The following is a 20,219-nucleotide window of genomic DNA, read 5'->3' as shown; positions in this document are numbered from 1 at the left end:
GGATAGACTGTTTATAATTGATGCATAATGAAATATACATATTATCAATTATTAAATAATTTTATGAATACATATAAAACTATAAGTATATAATATAAATACACACTTTGTATATAATAAGAACGAAAAAAACGATAAGACCTCAAACATAACAAGAAAGAAAAAAAAGAAAAATACAAAAACTAATAAAAATAAAATAAATTATTGTTGATAAGGCATTTGAGACAAAAAGTGATCTTTTTCACATTTTTTTAAAAATACTTTTGAATTTGGCCTCCCAAGTATTTAAAGGAATGCCGTTCCAGAGCTTAATAGCCTGAATTGTAAAATAATTATTATAAAATGTTGACATATGTTTGGACACCCTTTAAATCCATCTTTTCAAAGAACGACGCACTTCTCCAGGTTTCCCTAAAAATAAATCTTGTACGCTCTTCTTAACATCACACACAGTAAACTAGTTTAACGCGTACGGAGGATAAAGAGGAGTCGAAGTCGTGGAAAGTAAGTGAAGACTACGCGTTTAGTCGAACTATCAAATGAGTTCGAAGAAGAACAAAAATACTGACTTAAGATTAATTCTGAGAAGATTTACCAACTCCAACAGTTTCGAGAAATTTTCTATGAGGGAAAAAACTGTGAGGGTCGCCGATCTCTAGTGAAGTTTGAATATGGCGTCGTTGTGCATCCCTACATAATGAATTGCAGTGACTAACTAGCCTATGATTTAATTAGCTTTATGATACTTACTTCGATTTTCGTCAGTCATTTAATTTATATTTACTTTAAGCAACTTTTTTCCTGTATATGCACTACTTTTTATATCTTTTGTAAACCAGGGAGCAGGTAGGTGTTTCAACTTCACTGGGTGAATCGGCGCGTGAACAAAAACATCAACCACATCTTCAATACAAGACACCGACCAAGCCTCCACTGCTAACCAAACAATATTTCGGACCGTACATAGTTGTTTCACATCCATTCTAGCAAATTTACGCCGCAGAGGTATCTTAGGTTTAACTTTAGGAGTTCGCAATTTATACGAAAAAAAAAAAAACATGATAGGAAAAAGCATCGGCAGAACACTGACCGTGTTTAGAAACGAGATCAGGAGAGGACACAATTATAGGGTCAAGAAAATTAGGGTTGAAATTTTGAAATCTGTGGGTCGCTGTAAAGGGTAGAAAATGCATATTACACGCTTCACGTATGTATACAAGCTTATTATCTCTACTGCTATAATATAATTTTTTTATATCTTATATGATATAATTAACTCAAATAACACTATTATGTATGTATATTTACAATAATATAGAGCTCTTTTGAAGGAAACGGTGATATTCATTGAATACACTCGAGGAGGAGAGGTAAACTGTTAATACCTAGTTTCTGACTCCCAAAAATTAAATATTACTCAATACAAGATTATATTCAAGATAAAAATGTAGTTTACTGACATACCCTGTAGGTAATTAAAATGATGGAAAAGAGTAACTACTGAGTTTCTTGCCGATTCTTTTCAGTAGAATCTACTTTCCGAACCGGTAGATTTACGTTTCATTCAATGTAAAATGATAATAAAAAGTGCTTTTATGCGCCCATTTCAATAAAGAATACTTTGATTTTGAGTGATAATAATAATACTACAAAATATGGCAAAAATGTTAATCAAACACAATTAGTAAAAGATTAAAACCTTTTTATATAAAGTTATTCCAAATTTAAAAGGTACAACTTTAGACAGCATCATAAATTGACGAGTAACGTCAACATTACGTCGCTGCAGATGTAACGAAATTTTAGTGTATTGTACTCAAAACAAATATAATTTACCACTCAAAATGGCTTGCAAAAAACCCTTAGGTGAGCTGGATGCTAAATATAAGTTATTTAAAAGTCAATATTCAACTAACACCCTATCAAATGACATACTTATTTTCTGTCAAATGATGCTGCTAAACAGCCCTCCATAAGAAAATCTTAAATATTTACCTACAAATAACTAGACCGAAGGTATATTAATAAATTCTCCCATGCCATTCGGTAACAACAGGGCCCGGTCCGGGCGCGTACAAACTGCCAACAACAGTGGGGTTCCCATCCCACGACCCATCTCGTTATCGAAACCCAATGTTCTCTTTTGGGACCAACGCCGGATTCAGAGTGAAGCAGCTCGGTCCCGGACCGGCGTACCGGATTGACCAGATCACTCGAGAGGGACTGATGTCATCACCGGCTTGGAGCTTCGGGGCACGGTAAAAGGAAAATCACAAAAGTTAAAATATGTTAAATATGTGTGTTAATTTATGTTAAGAGCCGAGATGGCCCACTGGCACACAAAACGGAATTTTAAAACTTTAAAAAATTTAAATGTAGACTCTTGTCTTGTCTTGTCTTCTTGTTGACTAAGAGAAATGTAACATGATCGTGAAATTATGCTTCACAAGTAGATCAACTGCGGTGTACATTCTCAATAAGTAAGCACAATGGAAATAGTTAGAAAGTGTAAAGTATGATGACACAGGTAAAGAACGCCTACTGATATCACACACAGGTTTCCCACCCGCGCAACGATGCGAACCCCCGGACCTGGCGCGCACGCTCCGGAGCGCTGTCCGCCGACGCGTGAGCCCCGTGCGCCGCAATACTCGATGGGTGCCCGTCTCGGCTTTGCGCTCAAGCGGCCAGGCCCTGCATCTAACGCTTACGCCTTGCGCCTCGGGCCCGGAACCCCGGCGTATACGATGGGGGCCCGTGTCGGTTTCAATCTTAAGGCGAAATCTCCAGGACCAGCTGTCTATTTCCAGAGAGACGCTGATGTGTATAAAACAAGGTTAATATAGATATAACTGCTCTATAACAAACATAATCGAAAAAATATATTTTGGAAATTTGGTTAGCTCTGAGTTAGAAAATTATTGTAACTCATTTATATGAATTTAATAAGACTGTCTGGAAGAGATCCCTATTTGAGAGAATTTACCTTGGCCTTTGCACATATTTTTACAATACAGTATAGTACAGTATTTTATTATCTGTTGTATACTTAGGTATTTTTGTATTGCAAGTTGGTGTAACACTAACTATAATGCCTCGGAAAACAGGTAAAGCCGATGGTCCTGCTGCTACTGATCTGGCCGTGTTGTGTTGTCATCCTAGAGAGATATAAGAATGACAGAGCGAGATCACTGTCAAAAACTAAAACTATATATTTTTAATTTGTGCTTGTTTATAAAGAGACATTCGCTCAGGTCCCCACGCTACACGCTGGGCGCGCGGGCCGAGGGCGCGGGGCGCGCCACACGCACTCCCGGCCCCGCCGCCTACCCGCCTAACCTCTACAACACCAAGAAGGTCACTTCTACTTGTTTGAATTCTAATCGATAAATGCCTACTGATATATAGCTTGCTAGTTTGACATTAGATTCACGACTGGGGCGTATTGCAAAACCAATAAGTACTTTTCCTTTTATGAAATTAATGATGTATTTTATGTCTTTTTTCCCTTAAATCCTTTTTCTTGATACGAATTATGGCACACGACCTTTTGCACTAACAGTAGCGATATATGTTATTCTTCCGTCTTAACATCTATTACTTCATATGACATTGCAGAATCCCTATTCGTACTCGTTCGGCACGAAGCACGGCGACTACGCGCCGCCCATGATCATTAAGGAGGACACTATGGACTGTCTGTGATAAGATGTATGTATGGAACAATGCCAGTTATGAGTTGGATGAAATAACAGCACCTTATCAGTTTTCTTCAGACAAACTACTTGTATAGTTGTTATGTAACTTTAGTGTAAACTAACTTTGTTTTTTTAAACTGTAATCATTGTAAGTTTTAAATGAATGTGTACTTTTTGTTAAGAAGAAAAATTCAGTAATGTTAATTTCTAACAATGACTTTCCGAGATCTATGTTTTTGTATTTTGGTGAAGTAAACATGTTTTTTAAAAAAATGAAAAATATAGTCCTAAAGTCAACATCTTTATTTACTACTTAACACTAATCTTAAGATAACTAATATGTAATTTTAGATTTTATTTGAAAAAATTTAAAACAAAAGAACTATATAATAGAAGTTTATAAGTCTCTCCCAGGCACAATGTTTCATTTAGCATTTTTTGGCCACTAGAACTTGCGCATAGATCGTAGACGATTATTCCTACGCATGCCAGCAGCGCGCACGCGCAGCCAGTACTGCTTGGTGTTTGGGTCTAGTTCCTCTATATTTGGAGGTTTGCCAGTATGTAGATTCCACAACCAGTCTGGATACTCGCTGTCTTCCTTTAGCTGAAATCATGAATAAAATAATAGTTTATTTATGTTTTCAAGAAGAGGCATATATTGCAGATGGTCGATTTTCTCTAAGAGACAATAATCTAATATTAAATAAAAATCTATTTTTTATCAGAAGAATAAAATTGATGGTATATAATTATTTTGTCTGTTAAAACATCAAATTACTACAAATCTAAAGCTAACTACATAAATTCATATTTAAAAAATACCTAAGGTGTAATCTTATATCACCTTAACATCCTCTCCAGTGATGTAAATATTAGATCCACACACATAATTGACCAATTTTTCTGGATCTGTCTCCACCGGCAGCTCTTTCTTTTCCATTGCTCCGAGTTTACCTAGCTTTTTCTTTCCTTTACCCAAACCCAGCACACCTGGCAAATTTTAACAATACTTATTTTGCATTGAATAGCATAACATTATAGACATTACTTTGACATTATAATATACAAAGTATATCCTTGTGGAAGCAGAACGACTGATGTGTAGTGAAACTTTTTTGTTGGACATCAAATACTTGGTATTACTGGACTTCTTGAAGGGCCAGTAAGTCAATTAGAGACACAAACAATGAAGCAGAGTTGGTAAAATTATGCCTAAAGGTATTGATCACTCATGTTGACGTCTGATGGCCTCTTTCGTCACATACAAAAATATATACATTTGGTAATTGATTTTCAAATACAGATTTCAAATTTTCCAGAATTAATGTGATGTAATCGTGACCTCACGTCCATATGTGTATTAACTATTTGATGTTAGTGATGAAAATATACCTCCGGCGGCAGTTGTAGTTTTCTTAACAGCATAATATGTTACGTCTGTGTGAAATTTTTCATAGCAAGTTTTATTTATGCTTGCTATGTGAGGTTGGAAAACTGTCCGAGGCACTACACCTATTGTTTTTTGTAAAATATAACAAATTTTCGACATTATGAGTTATGGAACTAATTTTTAGGTTATTTATTTTGACAATTGATAATATTGATATATTGCTGTTGACAACGACATTTTACTGTGTTGTGCTATCAAACTACATCAAAAAAATCAAGTTATGATTTAATTTAATTAAGTTGATGAAAAGATGTTTTGTGCTTTATATTACCCTTGTATATTATCTATTTTATAAATATTTGAAATAAATTGTATTAACAAAACACCATGCATTATACATCGTTTATTAATAGTCTCAATTAAATATACCATTACTATAATATGGACAATCCTAATGACTGTCATTGATTTGCACAGTCATTTCGTTAACAGAACAAATGGATTGACGAATAAAATTTTTACGGACGCAAATTTTTGTCTTATATTTGACAGCACTTGTCAACAAAATGACAAATTTGACAATTTGCAATCAGTGGAGCGGTACTTACTACTTGGTAGATTGTAGTCTGTAGATTGATCTTATTCGAATTTCAACATTTATATAGTGTAAATAAATAAAGACAATTCACTGTTAATTAAAAAACCTATTTAAGCACAAATAATTAGAGCATTATGAGTTAATAATTATACGTGTAAAAGAAATAATTTTTGGTGGGTCTTTAACATTTGCGGTAAATACCCGTTTTCAAATGTGAGTCATAGAAATTTATATTATGAAACAAATTATATTTATAATTTGTACTTTTCCCTCCGTATCGTAAATCGATTAGTATAATGTGAGTTTTGGAATCAATAAGTCGTACACAGTAAATTGTATATTATGTTTGATTCTGAAGAAGAATACGACGAGGAAATCGAAAAAATTTTTAAAGTGAGTCTTGTGTGTCGATTTCAAAGCCTGTTATCAGATATTCTAAATTTGACAAATAGCTTGTGTTCGGCTGTCAGTGCGGTGGCAGTCCCCAGTTTGTTGGGTTCTATGATCGAAAATAACAAGTATCTTAGTCCTGGCCTTCACTGCATTTATGTGGTGGTTGTGACGCGACTTAGTGCCACTTTATTGTGTATTGTTTAATAATGTGTTAACCTCATTTAGTGAATTGACCTTGACGCAAGGCCAGCAGTGCTTGAGAATTCTTCACAGGTAGAAGTAGATAGTTACTAACTTCTGAATTTATAAACCTTATTAAACTCTTATCTTTAACCATTATTTATATTATTAATATACTTAATTTATAGCTGAATTCTAAACCCTTACCAAACTACAATACTTACTGGTATTATAATCTTAGTCACATCTAAATCATACATGAAATAAAAATCATTTTCAAGATATTGTTGTGTTATAAATTTATTTATATTTGAATGGTTTTGTTGATATATATTAGGCTAATAATACTATTTATGTGTGGTGCTAGAAAGAAGGAATACATTCACCTTATTGAGTTAAGTTTTCCATGTACATCAGAATTAGCCCTATTTTAAATATTTTAATTTCTTTATATTTCATATTCTAGTTGTTCTAGTAGTTAGCACCGATGAATACAATTACTAAAAAAAATATTTTCCTTGTTTTACAATAATGTAAAGATTGAGGAAGTCATATAAGAGTTGGTATGTTATTTTTGTTGTAACCTTATCTACTTTCTAACAACACGAAGAGGTTAACCATATTATTAATAATCATATTCATATCTAGACTATGTGAATATAGTGTACTACTGTAGACCTTTATAGGTGTAACTGGGTACATATTTTTTTAAACAGAATTCTATTAATTCTAATTTTTACCATGTAATAATTGGTTTTACTGAATAGTTTAGTAAGAATATATACAAAAATGTGTTGTGATGATCATAGTCAGCTTAGTTTTATCACTGTGACTTCATTATATTAATTAAAAAGTTAAAATTAAAATATTCCTCTAAAATAAATGTGTTCATGTAATTTTCAAATGAGCACTCATGAAGCAAATGGTTGCCTTTATCTAGAGCAGTTCTAATGTTATCAAATGTTGGTTTTTATAAGTTTATATAATGTGAGTCAGCATTAACAGTATGTACCTATTAAACACTAGTGGTTCTATGTTGCATTTTCAACCAACATTTTGTTTGAGTTGAATCATTTTTCAATTTTTTAATTCTATTTAAATAACTTCTGCTTCTGTTTGAGTAGTACTTATATTCACTTTAATTTTACTTTGAAAGTTTTTGTTTACAGCTTCAGCGACATTAGAAACACAATTTTTTCGTGAATCTATAATGAATAGTATTTATTCAAACTCAACAAATGTTGTTTATTTGACTTACTGCTCTAGTAGTTGGAGCAGGCTACATGCTTATACAGAGCTGAAGCCCATATGTCAAAAACTAGTAGTGCGATTTGAAACATCGTATGCGTTAAGAGGGTTATAAAACACTACTTTGGAACGACAACGATTGAAATTGCGAAGCAGCTACAATAAAATAAAGGTTTTCTATTAAAAATTTGTTGACAGATACACAATACATACCCAGATATGGATGTCAAGAGGATAGTGTACATCGTGATCGCAGTCGTGCTGCTGCTGCTGATAGTGAGCTGCTGCCTGCGCCGGAAAAGGAATCGAGGCCGAGTGCTGACGCGTGAGTATTCGCAAGTTATCGATATTAGATCAATTGACTGCTCGTCATCGGCGGGCAGACTTCAGAAGTGGGCAGTCACCACAAAACAAAACCTCTGTAGTTTAAAACGTTTGGGACGTATTTATCTCGTGCAGTATCATTGGTATCGCCTACTGAAACTGCGAGGAAAATCGCAATCACTTATCGCCGACATAATTTGCTGAAATTGTTATTTACCTACAAAGAGGAGCGTTTACAGCCGCAGACGGCGCGGCGGACATATTTATAAATACAATAAGTATAATTATATGCAGCTGTGGTTATGAGTAGCATGCCGCTATGGGTTAAACGCCGCCTAGCGACGTATGACGTCACGGGATCGACCTGGTCGTCTCCACACGAAGCTATCCAAATCAAATCATAAAATGACTTTATTTTAGTAGACTGTTACAAGCATTTTTAAATCGTTTTCAATTTTCCAGAATTGTATTAAACATACAGCTACCGCCGGTTCGAAATGTAAATTCCACCGAGAAGAACCGGCAAGAAACTGTAGAATTTGAAATACAAAGTTATAGATCCCCACTTTTTTATCACCTATATAATCTTGGGTTGAATAATATGCCTTATTTATATATTTTTTTTTTAACAAACGGTACGAATTTATGAATCGGCAAAGTTATAAATATCTGCGGGATTCATTGACTTTGCGGGTTAAAAAGTGTTCGTACAATGATCGTCACTAACTCTATCAAAGTGATCTATGTTATTGTGAATGTTTGTAACATTATCACCCGTTATTACTGAATAGTACACATTTTTACTAATATGTGCGTTTTTTCGTGATTAAGTAAGTAGGTATTACGTCGAATACGGTTCAACAATTTGCAAAACGCTCCTCAATAGAACGAATATTCGACCGAACCAAAAGGAGCCGAATATTCGAGGCATTTCTACTTCAAATGGAAGTTTACTCGATCCCTCGGCCACTCACTTGCGATGTGTTTTAGTTTTCTAATATAGTAATAAATGTCGCAGCGGCGCCCGCGCCCCCCGCGCCCCCCGCGCCCGCCCCCGCGCCCTACCCGCAGCAGCAGTACGCCGCGCCCTACCCGGGTGAGTCTATTGTGTACGGAATAGGAGACTAACGGTCAGGAGGCTGATCCGATGGAAAGTGACACCGTCCCTTCATCAGCGACACGTTCATAGCGGAGAGTTCATTGAGGTTACAGCCGATATTCCAGTGAAAAATATTGGTTTCCAACCGTAGGTTGCATGTTTAAATGCTGGGATGAATCACGGAGTTTAATTTGAATTGGAATTGATTGTTTATAATTCGTCTCATGTTCAGCGGTAAGGAAAACATTGTGTGGAAGTCAGCCTTCAATCAGTCAGCCAGGAAATAATAAACATAAGCTCAGTCGACTTACTTTATATGAACACATTTAGCGTGTTGTGTTGCGTTATTATGCGGAGGTACTTCGTGTGTCACCCATTCTTTGTGTTCTTCGTGTTTATAAAGAATCTTTTTCCAGTGCCCGTAGTGACGGCGTACCCCGTCGCACAAGCTGCCAGCCCTTACCCCGCTCCGAACCCTTATGCCACAAACACCTCGCCCTATCCCCCTTACCCGACCGGGATGCCCGTGGCCACTCACCAGGCGGAGTCTCACACTGGACAGTACCCGCAGGGCTTCGCTCCGGGAGGATATCCCGCGGCCGGGGCGCCCTATCCCACTGCGAGCTATCCCTCCGCCCCGAGCGCTCCAGACGCTAACGGTAAGCTGAACATACATAAATCGTACATGAAGATAAACAAACAGACGCGTGTGACTGTGATACTATGATTTAACACAATATTTTCCGACAGTTTTCTTCGGAATAGCAGCTCCCGGCTGGAACACGCAAGGTCGGTCTTAGAGTTCGCTTAGTGTTCTTTACTTGGGTCTGACTGATTCTAACATGTAGTCATAAGCATTGAACAAATCTGTAACAAATTTCGCATTCGTTGTAAATATTTACTATGAAAATCGACGAAGTGTGTTCTCTTATTTCTGTCACGTTTCTTTGTTCTTGAACGACATAATTGGTCGTGATTTAAATGAATCTGGTATTCATCGTGAGAGTGAAAAAAATACGAATGTTAATATAAAAGTCGATTTCTTGGAGAACCTTGAAAACCTTGGTATGGTAAATACAGATTTATTAATCAAGAACTGATTGTCGTGCATATACGAGTATGTAGCAGCATGGCAGAGCTACTCTCGATATAACTAACATTACGTCGGCCATGTCCTCAGACCGCGCCCACGTGTCAAACCCCAGTAAAGATAGGTATGTTCACTCACGAATGCGCTTCCATGTTAAATAATCGGCGTGCATTAACAAATATTGTCTAAATTGTATACTCTTGTTACGTTAGTCGTCTGACCGACACAAGGACATGTCATCAGGTGCATCTAATGCACGTCGGTATCTGAAAGCGGAGCAGCCTTCGCGAGTGAGCAGATCTGTAGCAGTAGTTCTAAATGTGTCTTTCGGTATTAACAGAGGCAACAGTAGTGCTCTCACTGTCCTTGTGTGATGGGGACTTAACTTGCGTTTCTTCGTCCTTTCGTAAAGGAACCGCTCTTATTAATACTGTAATGTTATTATGTCTACAACAATGTAACGAAATTCCAACTACAGATGGATTTACTATGTAGATAGTGCACATGACTTCGTAGTTTGCGTAGGAAGTGCATATTTTCGAATTTTTTTATACAAATACATATAAATTCTAGGTCTGCTTAGCGCCAGGGACATGTAACGTTATTTAAAACAATGTAAAGGATTGTGTGTTATTATTCAATCAGCTCGTAGATGACACCTACCTTGGGAAGTATCTCACTTGGGAAATGTCGGCAATTGACTTATGGAGATACGCCATTTTGACACGTCGTGTATCCTATAAATTTTATAATTATTATGATCACATTCTGAAATTTTACGCTCGTTTTCAGCGGTGAGAATCGAGTTTCTTGTTACAGAATAGCCCTGCAGGCTATTTCTTTATCATATTGAAAATTGTCAACAAAATAAGATTTTGTGGGTTCATCTCCGATCAGGCTTTATTCCTTTCCGAACCGGTGGAGTGTTTTACTCGAACTAGTAACCATAAGTATAACCATGTAGACGAGTGCAACGAATACTATCGCAATATGTAGCTCGATGTCAGTAGGGCGACCGTATTTTGCTACGCAAATATAATAATAGCGTTTATCGACCTTTCGGGAAACTATGGATCGTAAACATTATCGCAATATTTAAAAATTCTACAGTGCGTCTGTAGGTGATTGTCTCGTTAGCTCACAATGCTCAGCCCCTGGAGTCTTGGGTGTATAGCTCGAGTCGGGCAATTAAAACATTGTTATTATTACTGCGTTCTTCTGTCTTGAAATGCTCAGTAGTAGCCATGAGAGATAATGATGGTGGCGCTCCACGAGAAGCATTTAAAGTCAAATCGGACAAGAATGCACGAGCTGCTTGCGCCCACATTTGCGCTCTGTCATGTTGAGTACATTTGCCGCCATGGCCGACTTAGTCAGGAGAACATTATATAATGCTATAGGTATAAATATATTGTTCTTTTTTTCTAATTATTTTTCATCTGACGCATACCGGGTGCGCCTTTATTCTTTCACCGCGAGATGAATTATATAAACAAAATGTGTTATGTAGATGAATTATACATGAAAAATCAGTGATTTTGAGATGTCAGCCCGAGCATGAATCGCAATAGTCGTCAGATTTAGGAGTTCGAACCGCTGCGCCACGTCGTCTGTATATAATAATTAATAATCATATCAAATTAAAATTAGTTAATGATTCATCTGCGTGAATAGTCATTACTTACGAACGGAGCCGAGCGATCGTTATCGAGAGCTCGCCGTGCGTACGGGGCTGCTGTTCTATTGAATTTGTATATTTTATAATTATATCAAGCCAAGCAAGCAAGTAGCACAAAAATATCTTTATTACACTCAGGTTAAATACAAACACAATTACAAAGCCAAAGTTTACGGGGCTCGGAGGCTTGTCAAAGCAAAAATCTAAATATTCTTTATTCAAGTCGGCTCATATAGCCGCTTTTAAAGCGTCGTGTAATCATGTTACAGTGTTCAATCAAATGTAAAGCTACCACCGGTTCGAAAAGTATTCTACGGAGAAGAACCGGCGAGAAAGTCCGTAGTTACTCTTTTCCACAATTTTATATTACAGAGTATGTCAGTAAAGTACAAATATTTTTTTGTATATCCTGCCTAGGTATCAATAAATACTAAGCCCTCGCTTTTTATCTTCAATATAATCTTGTATTTAGTAACGCCTTATTTATCGGTGTGTTTTATTATAAATGAAAAAGACGTTTCTTATCATTCGATACGATGGTATCGTTCGTCAAATATTGGCTCTAGTAGGTGATATATTTGCGTATTGCTGTACGACATGCGATCATATGGACGCACACTCACTCCAGATATAAATTACGTACGATATCAAATCGCTTGAAGGAAGAGTAACGCGAAAAGGTTTCTTCGAATCGCGCCGGCGGCGGATCCTTGGATCAGCGCGAACAAACTCATAAAAGTGTAAACAAAAGATAACGTCGACGTGCAGTCGCTGCTATCGCACTCGGCTTTTCCGAGATCACTTACTTGACCTTGTGTTGTGGATACAAAGGACGCCTTTACATGCTTATGGTCCGTCCGTTAGTGCGCACGTCACGCGGAACCCGTTTAGCTTCTATCGAGTTATTGAGAGCGATGTAATGTAGTGATGTTCAGATACCCAAGGCTCTCGACTAACAGAAACATAATCTTCTGGTCTGGGTAGGTACCACATACTCGTCATCAATTTTACCGCCAAACGGTAATACTAAGTATTGTTGGTTGTCGGTTTTAAGGGTGAGTGAGTCAGTGTAATACAGGCATAGGGGAGTTAATTCCCAAAGTGGCGATGGCGATGTAAGGAATGGTTAATATTTCTCACAGCGCCGTGGTGTATGGGCGGTGGTGACTTACCATCAGGCGGCCCATTTGCTCGCCCGCCTACCTACGTCATAAAAAAACGACTTCCGTAGCCGCGAAAATCAGTTCATAATAGAATAATAGTCGAGATTTTAAAATCTGATGAGGTTTATTATAATTGCATAAAGCCCAGTCGTAAGCGCAGTACGAGCCGTAACAATATGGCGGCTCGTATTATCGGATTAGGTTTCTGCCGACTGCGCGCAGCCCGTGACATTCGATTCATTGCTAACAATGCATGAAGTAATAGAGCATAACTCAGTCAGAGCAGGTCAGTGTTAAACAAAACTGACCCAGCGGATCCAAAAAGTGTTGTAGACAACGCTAGGGGTAATTTTTTAAGAATTCTTAGACTTTGTAGAGCTCTTACTAAAGATTGTGATTTAAGATCTAAAGAAAAATAACAAAGAAATTAACTAAACTCAGTATCAATCAGTATAACAAAATACGAACGACGATCGAGGGCTCGGCTCTAGGTGGTCCCTCTTGCCGCCACCGGAGTTGTTCACTTACAATTTTCAATGCAAGACCATTGTAATAAAATAAAATATCATTTTGTAACTTGATGTAATTTCATTTTACACATTTTCAAACGTGTTTAAACTTATTTAACGTTCAATTTGCAATATTTTGGAATGTATGGGATTAGGTATAGAAGTCGATTATATCGTGAAATTGGACATTGCATTTATTTTTAATTAGACGCCCGTGCAGTACGATTACTGCACGGGCGTCTAATTGCCAATTGCGTTTAAAAAGCCGATGCTAACGGATAGGCTTAAAAGTGTATATGTTTGCTGATCGTTTATGGAATGTTCTAGGTAACAGAAGCTCACAAATGGTATTGTAATAAATAAGTAAAACCGTCTAAATAAACCGTGAAAATATAAATTAATGTACTGATATAGTAAGTATGATATTAAACGAAAACATGCGTAAGCATACATCGGACAAGTTACAAAGGCTCACCATAATTCGATAACTGTAATTTTAAGTAATCAAGCAATAAATATAAAAAATATTGATTAAGAAAGATGATGTCCTTCCGGCCGATTCCGGCCGCGGCGACCGTGACCGGCGCGCTGGGAAGGTTGGCGTCCGTCAGTGTGTGCGTGTGCGTAAGCACAAATGCACTCTACTCTTACTCTCACTCTCATATTCCGATAGAGATAGAACGACGAAGTAGTCTCAAAGCTACTAGACTCTTTTTGTTTGAGTTAGCAGACCTGAGAAATTCTCCGGCGAAATCTTCTCAGACCCTACTCAAAGTCAAAGTCAAAGTCATAAATCATTATTCAATATAGAAGTGTTTACACTTGCTTATTGATTGTCAAAAATCTACCACCGGTTCGGAATTTAGCACCTCGGACCTGAGAAGAACCGGCGAAAGAAACTCAGCGGGATATATATATATATATTTTTTTTTAACCACTATTATGTACAATGATAATTATATTTTAGTTATTTGAAGCAGCCTGGAGGCGATCATTTCATTCCCAAGGTGTGCAGTCAACTAAAAAGTCATTAGTGTTGTAATATCCTTTAGCACACAAACGCTCTTTAACGATTCTTTTGAATTTTATAATTGAATAATTTTGAACGTTTTCTGGGATCCTGTTGTAAAAACGTATACATTGCCCCAAAAAAGAGTTACTAACCCTGTGTAATCGGGTACTTGAAGTAACAAGTTTATTCTTGTTCCTAGTGTTAATAGTATGTACGTCACAATTTCTGGGAAAATCGTTTATGTTTTTGCGTACATACATAACATTATCAAAAACAAATTGAGAAGCGACAGTCATTATTTTAATTTCTTTAAATTTATCTCTTAACGAATCTTTTGGGCCCAGGTTATAAATTGCACGAATAGCCCTCTTCTGCAGTACAAAAAGAGTATTAATGTAATGTCAACTCGGGGTTTAAGCTGCGGTCTGCAGCATTATAAGCTAGAAACTAGACCAACGAGTGTGATGCATGCGTATGTTACATACCGTAAGGCCTTTGGAATGATCTGTGGTGCGGTGTGTCAACTAGCCTGACTGCTCGCAGCGGGGTTGTATTTCATTTCCGTGGGGTTTTCTGAACACGATTTGCTATCACCGCAAATCTGTTAATTTATACAATAAAAGATATGGATATGGAGGTAAATCTAAAACATATTTAATATTTAAAAATATATTAGTTTCTAGAGTTTATAATAGAGTATTAAATATATGTCTGTAATTGATACGCTAATACGCACACACACATCTGTATTATAATTATGCTATTCACCGATAAAGTTAAGAGACTATCTGTGAACTAATACACGACCTTTGAGTTATGACCGTGGCATTGGTTTTCGATGTCATTGATGTCGTTTTGTGAAAATAATCTTCGATATTTTGTCGCGGGAGACCCATGAAAGCTTTTAAGAGTTGCAACTCCATTTTTGACGCTATGATGCAAACTAGACTATACGCAAAAGTAGTTCCATTACAAACAATACGAAAATTGATTATGTAATGAAATATAGGGAAATAAAATATATAATAATGAAATTAATATTTGAGCATGTATAGCTTTAGTGTTCTGTTTAAGAAATTTGTATCATTTGTGTTTATATTTTGACAACCAACAGTAAGTCAATAATGTGTCGTTTGCTGTTGCAGCCATGCCGCCGTCGTACGAGCAGGCGGTCTGCGCCAAGTCGCCGCCGCCGCCGCACAACCCGTACGCGCCGCGTTAGGCACGCGCACGCACGCGCACGCACGCGCACACACGCGCACACACACGCAGCGACTCACGCGGTGCGGACACTATTCGACTTTAATTTTATTAACGTAGGAACATATCGAGGTGCGCGTTCTTATGTTAAGTCACTGCCTTCATTTAAATATTTGCATCATTCGATTGAGAAAAGATTTATAAATGGATGTTGGTCTCGTGCCGTCTCAGACGGCAGCCACTCGCACCCCTCTACGCTTTCATACGTATCCGTACAGATGCATCGCTTTGAATTATAACTTCGCATTAGTTGGAATCGCAATTGTTAAAATAGTTTCCCCAAATAATGGGCACGCTCGTTTTGTGCAGCGACGCTGACGTCATCGCTTAAAGTGTAACGAGCCATAATGACAGCGTTACAATAGAAATACTTCAAATATTTAAATAAATTGGTGCGCTACACACTGGTACGAGTTGCTACAATTGATGCACGATCGATGTTGCGCAACCGCGAACTCGTTACGTCAGAAATTACGCGAGAAAAGAAATAATTGCGTTTTAATGTCGTTGCCGTCCGTACGGGCTGAGTACTTTCCCCATTTATAGATCTTTGCCATTATCGCGTTGTGTAATATTGTTGTAAATTCTAATCACTGTGAACACATATATCGGCTCTACTGTGTGCACCTGGGTGCCATTTTATCTCTCATGTGATTACTGTCACCGAATATTGGTTGCACTGAATTGCCTTTTATTGTATGGGTAATAAAACATTATTCCTTTAATAACTACGATATTTATGTTGTTGTAAGAAAATATAGTTGTTACGATTTTGTCTCTTTCGTATAGCTGTGTAAAACTAACACGAGAAAGAGACGACTATTTAGATCGTAAGTCCTTTTAATAATAAAGTAAGGCTAAGTACATTTAGATTTCGAGGCTTTTGGCTCAAATCGAACGATTTTATCTTCCGTAGTCGAAACGCGAACGGATTGTCTCGTCGCACTGTGAAACTCATCGAGCGACACATTTGAAGTTTATTATTAAGTAGAACAATATTTGTGGTTTTTTCAAATAATGTCGTTGGATTAACTTGAGAATTTATGTATTTTTTTTTCTAAAGCGAATGGAATAAGCAGGGTTATTTTGATTTAGCGTTTTTTTGACCACTTTGCGTAAAACTTTAAGTGAATTTGTGCTAACTTTATAAATGTTTGGTTTACTTGAACAAATTTTTTATAATAATAGTTCGTAAGACTGATATTTGATGAATGTCGTAGTATTATAGTTTATTATTATAATGTTAAAACGCCACACTTCTACGTCAGGTGAGCCCGTGGTGCGCTTCGTTTCCTAATAAACTAAGAATATACAATATATGTGCTGCACATAATGTAGCGCAGCGCTCGAAACATTCCTCTCGTCTCATTAATAGATCATTATATAAAACACTCTCAATAAGACCTCCCGGTCCGGTCCGCGTGGCTACTCGTGACGTCGAGTACGCTTGCGAACATTCGTATATAATCGCATTTTTACAGGCGCTTTTGATCGTCACAAAATACAAAGTTATGTTAGTTAAACAGAACACACATGTATAATATATCCAAGTCAACGAGTATTCACTTCTCGTTTTTTATTTTCAATCACCACATCAATGGAACGAGTGTTCTGTCCGTTCGTGTCGACGTGGTCATTCGATACGACGCTGGTCCGTCTGCGTAGCGGTTTGTTACGCACGCGACGGCTCTCGTTGAACACCCTCCTGTACGTTTTATATAAGTAATTAGCGTGTAATTTGTTATTCGTTTGAAGAAGTATTATCTATAAATGTTTGATATATTATATTTTATATAATTTAATGTAAGATTAAATGTGTATTTACTTCCAAAACGCTATTAACATTTATATTTGTCACGCCATTAATAAAATATTACTATTGCTCAGATATTTAAAAGAATATAAATAAATCAAACGTATTATTATGAAACAGTCTTGATATTTATGTAATTCTCCTACAAACCCACAGTTGCCAAAATATTAAATCTGCCAAAAACAGTGAGACGCCGCAGCTCGTGAGCACGGGGCGAGTGCTCTCGGATCATTCACGATCGCCGAGTGGGCAGCTCGTCGCCCTTATCTGAAACATATCTCGGTTCGTCATCGACGCCGTTCATCTTCCTTCGTAGTGTTTACAATCTTAATACATATATTTTTTATAAAAGTAATTTTTGTAGACATTAAATAAACATTAAAAGTCAGTTAACGATGTTGAGCGAAGACGCGGGCGATGACTAACTCGATTGCTCATTACATTTGCTCGTTTTACCACAAACGAGGCGATCGCTGGAACCTGACCGGAATTTTGAACTAATCGGAATTGCTTTTAATGCGTCGTGTGTCGGTATTCGGAAACGAGGGACTGTCGGGACAAATATATGTGGTGTTACCAGATAGAAAATCATACGAGCGGCGAGCAGCGAACATCCCGTAATAGATTTAGTCTACTAACCGGCGGTTTAAAATATTCTGTCTCCCTCACACATCCTCTATGAAATGTTGTAAACAATTTACCGATACTGGAAATTGTGGCTTATGAAAATATTGTCTGTATTTTTTGAGAATAAGGAGAATGTGTCCCATCTAAATAATGTAATTCTATTGTTATAGTTTAAAGTGTTACCAATTGTTGACATTAAAGGCGCAGGACAGGTCTTATAGTTTATGTTTCAGACACAGTATTGTATTCACAAGTTATATTATTATAGAAGCTCTAAAGATTCGTTTCATGTCGTTCGAGTCTCGGCAGCTGTTCGCCGCGCGACTTCAATGCGTACACTCGTAACAGATTGGTGCATTTCTATTCCTCCCTTCGATGACTGAGAGTTTATTTTGTATTTAAATTAAACCAGATTATCTTGAATGTGAGGCTTTTATTCGTAGTTATTGTGCTGACCCAGCCTGCCTCCCTTCCTAGTTCCCAAAATTCTATATCCCTTAACGTGGTCCTCATTTTCCTAACTTAAAAAAGTATTATGTCCAGCTTGTGAGCGGAGGGCCGCTGTCGTATTGAGAGATGAAAGTTGTTCCACCGGTGTGCTCCAATGTGATGTGGTGGACGAGTAATAAAATGAATGGCAGCTGCTGCTGAGACGCGGCGACGCGACCCGACGCGCCGCCGCCGCGCGCGGCAGCTGCGGTTGCTGCTCGGACGCCGTTAAATTTCAGCCGGTTTTATTCCATAAATATGAACGTTTAAGAATTTGTTTATATGCCCTCATTCACCAGTGAGCTTACAGCATCCGATGTCTGTAAGCTGCAGAAGAGGAGAATTGACTATTTGAATGTTTTTTTTTTTTAATAAATATATGATCGTCTGTACTAATTATTGCGTAAGTACCTAGCTATGTATGTTTGTTATCTCATCACGGCTAAGTCTGAATTATATAAAAAAAGACATGTATACAATATACGCAAGTCACGGAAAGAGCAGTCTCGTTATATGTTTGATATAAGACTTATTTTCTTACTGTTGTTTTAAATATATCACTGAAAACAAAATTATAAAAAGGTTCATGGTCGATATTAGAAACTTGGACATTTTTGCGTACCAGGTACATATTTAGGACATTATTGGTATGTAAGTTGTCGCGGCGTCGAAAGCGATGTCTCTTGATACTTGCTGCTAAGGTTGATAAGGAAATTTGACTTCATGAAATAAATTGTGAGGAAACCTGAATATCTCGGGTTAAATTCTGCTAAAAGCAGCAGGCCCGTCTTAATTCACGATGTAAGGGCTGCGAACGACCTTGGCCTAGCGCCTTTGGAGGCGTCTCTCCGATGATGATACAATCTTATACTACGGGAGAGACTGAGGAGATCGCCATCACATCGTACAACATTTGCGAGCTTATATTTTCTAATGTATAAAATGGGAAGTAAAGTACTCAGAATACATTTTGCACATTGATGAATATCGGAAACAATCGTATTCTACTGTAATGTAACTTGTTCCAAAACAGTACTTACAATTAATAACCATCGATAAGTTTAAACACGATGAAGGCTTTTTATGGCAAGGAAGGTCGGGCAAAATGGTCGGTCGGCAAAACGGACAATTGGTCACCAAAGCCGTGGTCACCGTAGTCATTGGCAACGTAAACCATTCCCGACATCGCCATGCCAATGCACCACCAATCTTGTGCCTGTAGTTACTTTGGCTCACTCACCCTTAAAACCGGAACACAACAATACCTGGTATTACTTGACGGTAGAATTTATAATGAATGTGTGTTATCTGTAATTGTGTGGGTAATTATGTGTACCAAGTATAAAATACCATAATCCTAGTCGTGTAATGAGTTATTTATATCTTGCCACGCTCACTTATTATTGTTTTGAATCTACTTAATAAATATTAATAATGGCGTTTCGAATGATTTCTTATTATTATATTATGACATCATACAGTTCATTTTCATCTCCGTGATTAATTTTTTTAATGTAACATTAAGTTTTCATTTTCTGAATCGATTATGAAACTTTCCATCTTCGACCTCAAGCTCCGATATCTTGTGGGGTTAGTATTTTTTATTTTAACCAACAATTTACAAACTATTATTGTTGACCCAATT

At 37.1% G+C, this 20,219-nt stretch overlaps 3 protein-coding genes across 8 annotated transcripts; 2 read left to right on the top strand and 1 right to left on the bottom strand.

Moving 5' to 3' along the window:
- Positions 1 to 1,751: 1,751 nt before the first annotated feature.
- Positions 1,752 to 3,995, top strand: LOC113403647 (ciliary microtubule associated protein 1A-like). Its single transcript, XM_026644234.2, has 5 exons — positions 1,752 to 1,866; positions 2,057 to 2,258; positions 2,558 to 2,836; positions 3,255 to 3,357; positions 3,619 to 3,995. The coding sequence occupies exons 1-5, from the start codon at positions 1,845 to 1,847 to the stop codon at positions 3,703 to 3,705; spliced, it is 693 nt and encodes a 230-aa protein (XP_026500019.1). The 5' UTR covers positions 1,752 to 1,844; the 3' UTR covers positions 3,706 to 3,995.
- LOC113403644 (large ribosomal subunit protein mL54) lies at positions 3,984 to 5,301 on the bottom strand. Its single transcript, XM_026644231.2, has 3 exons — positions 5,094 to 5,301; positions 4,546 to 4,691; positions 3,984 to 4,305 (listed from the first exon to the last, which is right to left on the bottom strand). Exons 1-3 carry the CDS (start codon positions 5,248 to 5,250, stop codon positions 4,144 to 4,146), a joined length of 465 nt encoding a protein of 154 aa, XP_026500016.1. The 5' UTR covers positions 5,251 to 5,301; the 3' UTR covers positions 3,984 to 4,143.
- A 407-nt stretch (positions 5,302 to 5,708) lies between these two features.
- On the top strand, positions 5,709 to 18,508 carry LOC135193977 (nematocyst expressed protein 4-like). 6 transcript variants are annotated; one of them, XM_064218668.1, is made up of 6 exons: positions 5,715 to 5,902; positions 7,709 to 7,835; positions 8,853 to 8,930; positions 9,350 to 9,592; positions 9,684 to 9,722; positions 15,531 to 18,508. In XM_064218668.1, exons 2-6 carry the CDS (start codon positions 7,730 to 7,732, stop codon positions 15,605 to 15,607), a joined length of 543 nt encoding a protein of 180 aa, XP_064074738.1. In that variant the 5' UTR covers positions 5,715 to 5,902; positions 7,709 to 7,729; the 3' UTR covers positions 15,608 to 18,508. The 6 variants fall into 6 exon arrangements, with proteins under 6 accessions (XP_064074740.1, XP_064074738.1, XP_064074735.1 ...); XM_064218665.1 differs by having other exon boundaries at positions 5,716 to 6,082; XM_064218669.1 differs by lacking the exon at positions 5,715 to 5,902 and adding an exon at positions 6,089 to 6,355.
- Positions 18,509 to 20,219: the final 1,711 nt, after the last annotated feature.

The sequence above is a fragment of the Vanessa tameamea genome, chromosome 23, assembly GCF_037043105.1.
Source record: "Vanessa tameamea isolate UH-Manoa-2023 chromosome 23, ilVanTame1 primary haplotype, whole genome shotgun sequence".
Lineage (NCBI taxonomy): Eukaryota > Metazoa > Arthropoda > Insecta > Lepidoptera > Nymphalidae > Vanessa > Vanessa tameamea.
The sequence above is the reverse complement of the archived record's forward strand: the minus strand, read 5'-3'. Positions and strand labels throughout refer to the sequence as shown.

Bases quoted from the DNA above. Each gene is read 5' to 3' on its own strand.
- LOC113403647 (XM_026644234.2), top strand. From the start codon at position 1,845: ATGGCTTGCAAAAAACCCTTAG. The intron at 1,867-2,056 runs GTGAGCTGGATG...CGGTAACAACAG, and splicing joins GGCTTGCAAAAAACCCTTAG to GGCCCGGTCCGGGCGCGTAC. The intron at 2,837-3,254 runs GTTAATATAGAT...ACATTCGCTCAG, and splicing joins GCTGATGTGTATAAAACAAG to GTCCCCACGCTACACGCTGG.
- LOC113403644 (XM_026644231.2), bottom strand. From the start codon at position 5,250: ATGTCGAAAATTTGTTATATTTTACAAAAAACAATAGGTGTAGTGCCT. The intron at 4,692-5,093 runs GTATATTTTCAT...AAAATTTGCCAG, and splicing joins AACTACAACTGCCGCCGGAG to GTGTGCTGGGTTTGGGTAAA. The intron at 4,306-4,545 runs GTGATATAAGAT...TCATGATTTCAG, and splicing joins TCACTGGAGAGGATGTTAAG to CTAAAGGAAGACAGCGAGTA.
- LOC135193977 (XM_064218665.1), top strand. From the start codon at position 6,032: ATGTTTGATTCTGAAGAAGAATACGACGAGGAAATCGAAAAAATTTTT. The intron at 8,931-9,349 runs GTGAGTCTATTG...ATCTTTTTCCAG, and splicing joins GTACGCCGCGCCCTACCCGG to TGCCCGTAGTGACGGCGTAC. The intron at 9,723-15,530 runs GTCGGTCTTAGA...TTGCTGTTGCAG, and splicing joins TCCCGGCTGGAACACGCAAG to CCATGCCGCCGTCGTACGAG.